The sequence below is a fragment of the Etheostoma spectabile genome, unplaced genomic scaffold (genome assembly GCF_008692095.1).
Source record: "Etheostoma spectabile isolate EspeVRDwgs_2016 unplaced genomic scaffold, UIUC_Espe_1.0 scaffold00008503, whole genome shotgun sequence".
Taxonomy (NCBI): Eukaryota; Metazoa; Chordata; class Actinopteri; order Perciformes; family Percidae; genus Etheostoma; species Etheostoma spectabile.
Genome location: NW_022603600.1, coordinates 7,515 through 20,356, shown reverse-complemented (window position 1 = coordinate 20,356; position 12,842 = coordinate 7,515). Strand labels below are relative to the sequence as shown.

General features: G+C 34.9%; 1 protein-coding gene across 1 annotated transcript; it reads left to right on the top strand.

The window, feature by feature from the left end:
• Nucleotides 1–19: 19 nt before the first annotated feature.
• On the top strand, nt 20–12,575 carry glt8d2 (glycosyltransferase 8 domain containing 2; the record flags this gene model as incomplete). The annotated part of the gene is given in 6 exon segments (XM_032508619.1): nt 20–34; nt 6,047–6,131; nt 8,933–9,045; nt 9,921–10,087; nt 12,042–12,154; nt 12,330–12,575. Coding segments are annotated over 6 exon segments (672 nt in total), but the record flags the coding sequence as incomplete, so codon positions are not given.
• Nucleotides 12,576–12,842: the final 267 nt, after the last annotated feature.

Genomic DNA, 12,842 nt, shown 5'->3' with positions numbered 1-12,842 from the left:
CCCGCGTCACCTCGACCCGGACCTGTTGCATCCAGTGAGTTTGCTTACGTATCCATACGCACTTTATACCGTATTGGTCCGAATATAAGATGGAAATACTGTACTGGTTTGTCTTATACTTGGGGTCTAGACTTCTTTTCAGCCTTCTTAGGACAAAAGATGCACCGGCATGTCCAAGCGAGGCTTGACGAGACATTTATTTACTATCTCATATGTTACTATTACTTTTGTAAACCCAATACTTTTCAAAACTCATGTCAATGAACCCAAACGATTGAGCGTGGCTATGTTTTCCCCAAGAGATTTGAAAACTATTTCCACTTAAGGGCCAAATTACCTCTTTACACATTACTCTGGAACAATTTTGGATGTCAGTGAAATATATGTGTAATACATGGGGATCAGGTTATATGCAAATACCCTTAAAAGGAGAATTTAAGAAGCTATCTAAAATGTGCTCTTAGTCCTTAGTGGGTTTTTGTAACTGAATACTATGAAATGGATAGCCTAATTGGTATCAGGAAATACCAATAGACTACAGTTTAATTCCATTTATTATGGTAATTACGGTAAATACAAATCTATCATGGTATTTACGGTAAATACAAATCTATATGGTATTTACGGTAAATACAAATTAACTATGGTATTTACGGTAAACACAAATTTACTATGGTATTTACGGTAAATACAAATCTATATGGTATTTACGGTAAATACAAATCTATTATGTTATTTACGGTAAATAAAAATCTATAGGTCTTTACGGTAAATACAAATTTACTATGGTATTTACGGTAAATACAAATCTATTATGGTATTTACGGTAAATACAAATCTATTATGGTACTTATGGTAAATACACATCTATATGGTATTTACGGTAAACACAATTTACTATAGTATTTACGGTAAACACAAATTTATTATGGTATTTACGGTAAATACAAATCTATTATGGTATTTACGGTAAATACAAATCTATTATGGTATTTACGGTAAATACAAATCTATTATGGTATTTACGGTAAATACAAATTTTCTATGGTATTTACGGTAAATACAAATCTATTATGGTACTTATGGTAAATACACATCTATATGGTATTTACGGTAAACACAAATTTACTATAGTATTTACGGTAAACACAAATTTATTATGGTATTTACGGTAAATACAAATTTTCTATGGTATTTACGGTAAATACAAATCTATTATGGTATTTACGGTAAATACAAATCTATTATGGTATTTACAGTAAATACAAATTTTCTATGGTATTTACGGTAAATACAAATCTATATGGTATTTACGGTAAATACAAATCTATTATGGTATTTACGGTAAATAAAAATCTATATGGTCTTTACGGTAAATACAAATTTACTATGGTATTTACGGTAAATACAAATCTATTATGGTATTTACGGTAAACACAATTTACTATGGTATTTACGGTAAACACAATTTATTATGGTATTTACGGTAAATACAAATCTATTATGGTATTTACGGTAAATACAAATCTATATGGTATTTACGGTAAATACAAATCTATTATGGTATTTACGGTAAATACAAATCTATATGGTATTTACGGTAAACACATATTACTATGGTATTTACGGTAAATACAAATCTATATGGTCTTTACGGTAAACACAAATTTACTATGGTATTTACGGTAAACACAAATTTATTATGGTATTTACGGTAAATACAAATCTATTATGGTATTTACGGTAAATACAAATCTATTATGGTATTTACGGTAAATACAAATTTTCTATGGTATTTACGGTAAATACAAATCTATATGGTATTTACGGTAAATACAAATCTATTATGGTATTTACGGTAAATACACATCTATATGGTATTTACGGTAAACACAAATTTACTATGGTATTTACGGTAAATACAAATCTATTATGGTATTTACGGTAAATACAAATCTATTATGGTATTTACGGTAAATACAAATCTATTATGGTATTTACGGTAAATACAAATCTATTATGGTATTTACGGTAAATACAAATTTTCTATGGTATTTACGGTAAATACAAATCTATATGGTATTTACGGTAAATACAAATCTATTATGGTATTTACGGTAAATACACATCTATATGGTATTTACGGTAAACACAAATTTACTATGGTATTCACGGTAAATACAAATCTATTATGGTATTTACGGTAAATACAAATCTATATGGTATTTACGGTAAATGCAAATCTATTATGGTATTTACGGTAAATACAAATCTATATGGTATTTACGGTAAACACATATTTACTATGGTATTTACGGTAAATACAAATCTATATGGTCTTTACGGTAAACACAAATTTACTATGGTATTCACGGTAAATACAAATCTATTATGGTATTTACGGTAAATACAAATCTATTATGGTATTTACCGTAAATACAAATTTTCTATGGTATTTACGGTAAATACAAATCTATTATGGTATTTACGGTAAATACAAATCTATATGGTATTTACGGTAAATACAAATCTATTATGGTATTTACGGTAAATACAAATCTATATGGTATTTACGGTAACACATATTTACTATGGTATTTACGGTAAATACAAATCTATATGGTCTTTACGGTAAACACAAATTTACTATGGTATTTACGGTAAATACAAATCTATATGGTATTTACGGTAATACAAATCTATTATGGTATTTACGGTAAATACAATCTATATGGTATTTACGGTAAATACAAATTTACTATGGTATTTACGGTAAATACAAATCTATATATGGTATTTACGGTAAATACAAATCTATATGGTATTTACGGTAAACACATATTTACTATGGTATTACGGTAAATACAAATCTATATGGTATTTACGGTAAACACAAATTTACTATGGTATTACGGTAAATACAAATCTATATGGTATTTACGGTAAATACAAATCTATTATGGTATTTACGGTAAATACAAATCTATATGGTATTTACGGTAAACACAAATTATATGGTATTTACGGTAAATACAAATCTATTATGGTATTTACGGTAAATACAAATCTATATGGTATTTACGGTAAACACATATTTACTATGGTATTTACGGTAAATACAAATCTATTATGGTATTTACGGTAAATACAAATCTATTATGGTATTTACCGTAAATACAAATTTTCTATGGTATTTACGGTAAATACAAATCTATTATGGTATTTACGGTAAATACAAATCTATATGGTATTTACGGTAAATACAAATCTATTATGGTATTTACGGTAAATACAAATCTATATGGTATTTACGGTAAACACATATTTACTATGGTATTTACGGTAAATACAAATCTATATGGTCTTTACGGTAAACACAAATTTACTATGGTATTTACGGTAAATACAAATCTATATGGTATTTACGGTAAATACAAATCTATTATGGTATTTACGGTAAATACACATCTATATGGTATTTACGGTAAACACAAATTTACTATGGTATTTACGGTAAATACAAATCTATTATGGTATTTACGGTAAATACAAATCTATATGGTATTTACGGTAAACACATATTTACTATGGTATTTACGGTAAATACAAATCTATATGGTCTTTACGGTAAACACAAATTTACTATGGTATTTACGGTAAATACAAATCTATATGGTATTTACGGTAAATACAAATCTATTATGGTATTTACGGTAAATACACATCTATATGGTATTTACGGTAAACACAAATTTACTATGGTATTTACGGTAAATACAAATCTATTATGGTATTTACGGTAAATACAAATCTATATGGTATTTACGGTAAACACATATTTACTATGGTATTTACGGTAAATACAAATCTATTATGGTATTTACGGTAATACAAATCTATTATGGTATTTACCGTAATACAAATTTTCTATGGTATTTACGGTAAATACAAATCTATTATGGTATTACGGTAAATACAAATCTATATGGTATTTACGGTAAATACAAATCTATTATGGTATTACGGTAAATACAAATCTATATGGTATTTACGGTAAACACATATTACTATGGTATTTACGGTAAATACAAATCTATATGGTCTTTACGGTAAACACAAATCTTTACTGGTATTTACGGTAAATACAAATCTATATGGTATTTACGGTAAATACAATCTATTATGGTATTTACGGTAAATACACATCTATATGGTATTTACGGTAAACACAAATTACTATGGTATTTACGGTAAATACAAATCATTATGGTATTTACGGTAAATACAAATCTATATGGTATTTACGGTAAACACATATTTATATGGTATTTACGGTAAATACAAATCTATATGGTCTTTACGGTAAACACAAATTACTATGGTATTTACGGTAAATACAAAATCTATATGGTATTTACGGTAAATACAAATCTATTATGGTATTTACGGTAAATACACATCTATATGGTATTTACGGTAAACACAAATTTACTATGGTATTTACGGTAAATACAAATCTATTATGGTATTTACGGTAAATACAAATCTATATGGTATTTACGGTAAACACATATTACTATGGTATTTACGGTAAATACAAATCTATATGGTCTTTACGGTAAACACAAATTTACTATGGTATTCACGGTAAATACAAATCTATTATGGTATTTACGGTAAATACAAATCTATTATGGTATTTACCGTAAATACAAATTTTCTATGGTATTTACGGTAAATACAAATCTATTATGGTATTTACGGTAAATACAAATCTATATGGTATTTACGGTAAATACAAATCTATTATGGTATTTACGGTAAATACAAATCTATATGGTATTTACGGTAAACACATATTTACTATGGTATTTACGGTAAATACAAATCTATATGGTCTTTACGGTAAACACAAATTTACTATGGTATTTACGGTAAATACAAATCTATATGGTATTTACGGTAAATACAAATCTATTATGGTATTTACGGTAAATACACATCTATATGGTATTTACGGTAAACACAAATTTACTATGGTATTTACGGTAAATACAAATCTATTATGGTATTTACGGTAAATACAAATCTATTATGGTATTTACGGTAAATACAAATCTATTATGGTATTTACGGTAAATACAAATCTATTATGGTACTTATGGTAAATACACATCTATATGGTATTACGGTAAACACAAATTTACTATGGTATTTACGGTAAACACAAATTTATTATGGTATTTACGGTAAATACAATCTATTATGGTATTTACGGTAAATACAAATCTATTATGGTATTTACGGTAAATACAAATTTTCTATGGTATTTACGGTAAATACAAATCTATATGGTATTTACGGTAAATACAAATCTATTATGGTATTTACGGTAAATACAAATCTATTATGGTATTTACGGTAAATACAAATTTTCTATGGTATTTACGGTAAATACAAATCTATTATGGTATTTACGGTAAATACAAATCTATTATGGTATTTACGGTAAATACAAATTTTCTATGGTATTTACGGTAAATACAAATCTATATGGTATTTACGGTAAATACAAATCTACTATGGTATTTACGGTAAATACAAATCTATTATGGTATTACGGTAAATACAATCTATTATGGTACTTATGGTAAATACACATCTATATGGTATTTACGGTAAACACAAATTTACTATAGTATTTACGGTAAACACAAATTTATTATGGTATTTACGGTAAATACAAATCTATTATGGTATTTACGGTAAATACAAATCTATTATGGTATTTACGGTAAATACAAATCTATATGGTATTTACGGTAAATACAAATCTATATGGTATTTACGGTAAATACAAATTTTCTATGGTATTTACGGTAAATACAAATCTATTATGGTATTTACGGTAAATACAAATTTTCTATGGTATTTACGGTAAATACAAATCTATACAAATTCACATTCCCAAAGGTGTTTACAATTTGTTTGACATGTGAAACAGACCCAAAAGAGGTGTAATAATAACTGTGCTTGTGTGTTGCAGCTCAACTTTGTGCGTTTTTACCTTCCTCTGCTCGACATCCGCCACAGGAGGGTGATATACTTAGACGATGATGTCATTGTGCAGGGTGTGTACTGTATGTACTGAATCCATGGGTAAAATACTTCATGCTAGGTATCCTTAAAATAACCCTTGTGGCGTCTTCCCGTTAACCACGAACTTGTCCTTCCCGGTCAAAATTGCAAATGAATATTTTTTGGGGGACTTTTCCGATGTTTTTGTTGCTTTTTCTGATTTATTCGTCACTTTTTTTTCCAGCTCTTGGGTTTAAAAAAAAAAAAAAACTGAGCTGGTTTAATATTAGGTTTTTTTTATTCTTATTCTTGGAATTCAGGGTCAACAAACCTCATTTAGAACAAATTATTCATCCGTTTTTAGTCAAAAAGGCAGAAATGATGAGTTATTTTGACTAGTAGTTAAGATCTGAGGATGTTGAGTGGATCGCAGACGGGTAGACGTCAAAGTTTAGTCCCGATACTGTTTGGAAACCGTTAAACAAAATCATTAAAATGCTAAAAGACTAAATAAAACCCCCAAAAATTCAATGAAAGTAATGTTGTATGGAATCATCCATGTTAGTTTTGGGCATCTCGGTTGAAAGAAATCCATATTTCTGGTATAAAACACTTAGAAACGGGTCAGAGACCCAAGGACAACACGAGGGTTAAAGAAGTTTTTAAGGTTGACCTATACAGTGAGTATAATAAGTATTTGACACCCTGCTATTTTGCAAGTTCTCCCACTTAGAGATCATGGAGGGTCTGAAATTGTCCTCGTAGATGCATGTCCACTGTGGGAGATACATGTCCACTGGAAGAGACATAATCTAAAAAAACATCCTGAAATCACAATGTAGGATTTATTAACTATTTATTTGTATGATACAGCTGTAAATAAGTATTTGAACACCTGTCTATCAGCTAGAATTCTGTCCCTCAAAGACCTGTTAGTCTGTCTTCATAATGTCCCTCAAAGACCTGTTAGTCTGTCTTCATAATGTCCCTCAAAGACCTGTTAGTCTGTCTTCATAATGTCCCTCAAAGACCTGTTAGTCTGTCTTCATAATGTCCCTCAAAGACCTGTTAGTCTGTCTTCATAATGTCCCTCAAAGACCTGTTAGTCTGTCTTCATAATGTCCCTCAAAGACCTGTTAGTCTGTCTTCATAATGTCCCTCAAAGACCTGTTAGTCTGTCTTCATAATGTCCCTCAAAGACCTGTTAGTCTGTCTTCATAATGTCCCTCAAAGACCTGTTAGTCTGTCTTCATAATGTCCCTCAAAGACCTGTTAGTCTGTCTTCATAATGTCCCTCAAAGACCTGTTAGTCTGTCGTCATAATGTCCCTCAAAGACCTGTTAGTCTGTCTTCATAATGTCCCTCAAAGACCTGTTAGTCTGTCGTCATAATGTCCCTCAAAGACCTGTTAGTCTGTCTTCATAATGTCCCTCAAAGACCTGTTAGTCTGTCTTCATAATGTCCCTCAAAGACCTGTTAGTCTGTCTTCATAATGTCCCTCAAAGACCTGTTAGTCTGTCGTCATAATGTCCCCCCCCACCTCCATTTATTATCTAAATTAGATGCACCTGTTGGAGGACGTTAGCTGCATAAAGACACCTGTCCCCCCATCCAATCAGAAAGAATCCAACTACCAACATGGCCAAGACCAGAGAGCTGTCCAAAGACACTAGAGACTAAACTGTCCCCCTCCACGAGGCTGGACAGGACTACGGGGACATGTCCAAGCAGCTTGGTGAAGACAGGTCCACTGTTGGAGACATCATTAGAAAATGGAAGAAGCTAAACATGACTGTCAGTCTCCCTCGGACTGGGGCTCCATGCAGGATCTCACCTCGGGGGGTCTCCATGATCCTAAGAAAGGTGAGAGACCAGACCAGAACTACACGGGAGGATCTGGTCCAGGACCTGGAAAGACCTGGGACCACCGTTTCCAAAGTTACTGTTGGTGATACACTAAGACGTCATGGTTTGAAATCATGCATGACCCGGAAGGTTCCCCTGCTTAAACCAGACCATGTCAAGACCTGGTGTCTTAAGTCTGCCAACGACCATCTGGAGGATCCAGAGGACGTCATGGGAGGACGTCATGTGGTCTGATGAGACCAGAACAGAACTTTTTGGTCCTGATTCCACTAACCGTGTTTGGAGGAAGAAGAAGGATGAGGACCACCCCAAGACCACCATCCCTACTGTGGAGCATGGGGGGGGGGGGGGGGGTAGCATCATGCTTTGGGGGGGGGGGGGGGGGGTTCTGCACATGGGACAATACAAACAAACAACAACAACAACAGGTCACCATAGCGATATTATGTGATATTATACATGTAATAGTAGTATCTTCTGCCAAGTATTTGTCCTTTTGAGATTCACAGCTAAACATTATGACATAAGCATTTAGACTTTAAACGTTTAACTGTTACAGCAGCAAAAGAAATAGCTGAGAGCTAAGAAAACATAAAGAAATAAAAGATATTAAAGACATTTTGAGAGGTGATGTTCAAAAAGTTGTATTTATATATACATACATTGCACTTTAAATATCAGTTAAAAAGTCTTTCTAAACCCATTATATGTAGATGTTAGAAGATACTTGTTGAAAACAACCCTTCCTGTGTCCCATATGTTTTTTGGGGCGGCCTGAAATTATGATTTTTATTAAAACTACAGTTCCACTGACCTCAGAGCGCATGGCATCAGTGTTGCACCGTACATATTTCTTGTCGCTTTAGCCAGACGTCCAACAATCGAGCTGTACTCCATGCAGAGTCCAGTAGTGCTGTAACAGGTGTAGGGTGTGTGTACTGTACAGTATATTTTGGATAATTTCCGGGGTTTTTTTGATGCGTTTCAGGCGACATCGGGGACCTGTTTAACGTCAAACTGAAGCCGGGCCACGCTGCGGCCTTCTCCACCGACTGCGACCTGCCCTCCACCCACGAGATGGTGCGCAGCATCGGCATGCAGGTGGACTTTTACGTATTTTACCCTACCGCCTTGTGTGTTAACTTGCTCGACTTGGATGGGAATTTACATGAATTCATGCTATGACTCCCAACCAAAGGGTATTCACTTTATACCTTTAGAGGAATTGATTCCTCTGTTTATGAAGTCCTTTGAAAGATGCTTTGGTTATTGAAACATGGCCCGCTTTGCTCTGAGCTCATCCCCTAGACCAGGGGTTCCCAAAACTTTCAGCCCACCACCCCCAAAGTAACCGCGCACGCACTATAGACGTAGCCAAACACGAGCATATTGACAACACAAAATAACAACAGCCATGACATTACTCTACAGTCATTTACTCGTTACTTTAATTTGAACTTAACCTAATGAGATGGATGTGCAGGATGTTTGGAGGACAGAGTCCAGTCCTGGTTTAATGTTGGAGACCAGCTACTCGGAGATCGTCCTCCACATTCAATCGCGATCTGGATTTATTTTTAAGGTACACCAGTGCCGAGAAAGTCTTCTTTTTTCGTCTTTTCATCCCATCCAAAGCTCCCCTGGATAGCCGTGGTCTTCCCTCTCAACTGAAATCCAAAACTCAGCCAGATCTTAGAACTAAAGGCTGTCTTCAAGGTTCGGTCGCTGGACAGTCCAAACCGATGCGTCCTCCAGCTCGGAGGTCACATGATTGTTACAAATCAAAAGAGCTGTTTCCTTTTTATTTATTAGCTTGGTTTTATTTTAGATTTAGCCACTAGTTTTATCTTGTGTTAAAATCATGGCTAACATGTGCTATTTCTAATCGTTTTTAAATTTTTATTTTATTTCTGGAAATCAACTCGCTACCCCCCCGTCTCTGGTCCCGACCCCCACTATGGGAATCACTCCCCTAGACAACCTACATGGGCTTCCTGGACTATAGGAAGGAGACCATCAGAGACCTGGGCATCAACCCACGAGACTGCTCATTCAACCCGGGAGTGTTTGTGGCAGATGTCGGCGAATGGAAGAAGCAGAAGATCACCAAACAGCTGGAGAAGTGGATGGAGGAGAACTTCAGGTGTGGACGGGGACTTGAAACGTTGCATTTTGCACGTCCAAATAAGGACAGAAGAAGTACAGTAATTTGATTGGCAAAGAAAACAAATGTTTCCCTAACCCTTGTGGTGTCCTCGGGTCAAATTGACCCGTTTCTAGGTCTTTTATATCGGAAATATGGATTCCTTTCAACCAAATTGCCCAAAAATAACATGGATGATTCCATACAACGTTCTTCAGGTGGCATTAATGATGACTTTCATTGAATTTTTGGGTGTTTTATTTAATCTTATAGCATTTGAATTCTTTTTAAAAACAGTATCTGGGCTAAACTTTGACATCTACCCATCTCAACATCCTCTGATCCTAACTATTAGTCAAAATAATTCATAATTTCTGCCTTTTTAACTAAAAACTTGTGTATAATTTGACATAAATGAGGTTTGTTGACCATGAATCCCAAGAATAAGTGTAAAATCTGTTATTAAACCAGCTCAGGTTTTTATTTTAAAAGCGCCCGAAGCTGGAAAAAGTGACAAAAACATCGGAAAAACACACAAAAAAAAGTTAATTTTCAATGTTGAGCTGGAAGTTCATGGTTAACGGGAAGACAACACAAGGGTTAAATACAATTTACATGCCATTTTCATATCTCCTTGGGATAGAGCGATCCCATCCCTCTGGTTTTGTAAATACATGCTTCCCTGTGATCGTATCATCTGACAACATCACGTTAGAATCAACAGCTATGCAGATGATACAGTTCTGTTCATCTGAAAATCTCATGTGATTTAAGCTCCCCGTCTGTGTGCTAATGGATAACACATGATTCAGTTTTTGTTATAGAAAAGTAAAGCGTGAAAACATGTTCTGGAATGGGACCTTTAAGACCAGACAAGGTTTTACCGTTATCTTACGGTAATTTTTTGGCGCCCCAGCTGCCGGAATATTACCGTTTTTTCACAGTTTTTTTTTTTTTTTTTACAGTGTAGTAAATAATAACAATAAACCCACTATTAATACATTGTCTTAACGAGCAAGGACGTTTAACAATCGCCATTATGTCGAATCAACAGCCAGGTGGAACCAAGGTAACAGGTTTAACCTAGGTAACAGGAAGTATTAGTATAATTAAGCTAAACCTGGAGAGGCGATCTCTTAAATGGCTTCAAATGTTTCTGTAGCATTTTGTATAAAATTACTTTTCAAAGTACAGTAGAACCTGTGTTAAGCTCGTAATCCTGAGTATTAGTACTGCAGATTGTGTGGATATACACTTAGGTTCAGTTGTGTGCCCGTTGGTGACATGATCCCAACCACACCCAAAAAGAAAATTAAAGACAAGTATGCTGAACCCTTTCTTAGATTTTTGTTTTTAAAATGAAATGTCAGCGAATGGAAGAAGCAGAAGATGCCGGTGATCATCTGACAACATCACGTTAAAATCAACAGCTATGCAGATGATACAGTTTTGTTCATCCGAAAATCTCATGTGATTTACGCTCCCCGTCTGTGTGCTAATAGATAATACATGATTCATTTTTTTACTAACTAACTAACTAACTAAAAAAAGAAAAGTAAAGCATGAAAACATGTTGTGGAGTGGGACCTTTAAGACCAGACCGTCACATTTGAAGCCATTTAAGAGTATGCCACTCCAGGTTTAGCTTAATTGGACTTAGTCTCTGTAGCATTTTGTTTCAAATTACTTTTCAAAGTACAGTATAACCTGCGTAAAGCTTGCAATCATGAGTATTAGTACTGCAGATTGTGTGGATATCCACTTTGTTTGTGACATGATCCCAACCACACCCAAAAGACAATTATGCCAAAAGATTCCAACACTTTCTTAGATTTTTTTGCATTTAAAATGAAGCAGTTATTGTTATATTGTTACATTATTTAGACTGTGTTATTTAAGTTGGCTGAACTGCATTCCCCACAAACCCTCTTCTTTCTCCCCCCCCCCCCACCAGGCAGAACATATACAGTAGTGCCATGGCTGGAGGCGTGGCGGCCCCCCCCATGCTGATAGTGTTTCATGACAAATACACAACACTGGACCCGATGTGGCACGTCAGACACCTGGGTAAGATCCACATCTCTGGTACCACACAGAAGAATTTCTTTTGTACTTACTACACGCATCATTGCTGTGCTAATTGGAAGCTAATCGTATAAAATGGAATAAAACTAGTGACTTATAATAGATTACATAATAGTAATAATGGTGGTTAACATTAACCGCGTTCCTGTGTGTCCAGGCTGGAGTCCAGATGCCCGCTATCCAGAGAGCGTCCTACAGGAGGCGCACCTGCTGCACTGGAATGGTCCATTTAAACCCTGGAATTACCCCGCTGTTCACTCGGATCTGTGGGAGAGGTGGTTCATCCCAGACCCCTCCAGAAGGTTCTCCTTGGTGCGGCCTGACAGCAGAGGCTGAGGTCTGTGGATCACGTCTGAGCCACGTGACACGAAGCAGGTGCAGGTCAGGGCTGCCGTCCAGTGGTGAAAAAGAAATTAGGTCTACTTCGAAACCTTTTTCTCTGATCTCGATGTAAAACATCATGAGGTCGAGGAAAGATCCATCCATCCATCCATCTTCATCCGCTTATCCGGTATCGGGTCTTGGGGGCAGCAGCTCCAGCAGGGGACCCCAAAACTTCCCTTTTCCGAGCCACATCAACCAGCTCCAACTGGGGGGTCCCGAGGTGTTGCCAGGCCAGGTTGGAGATATAATCCCTCCACCTAGTCCTGGGTCTTCCCCGAGGCCTCCT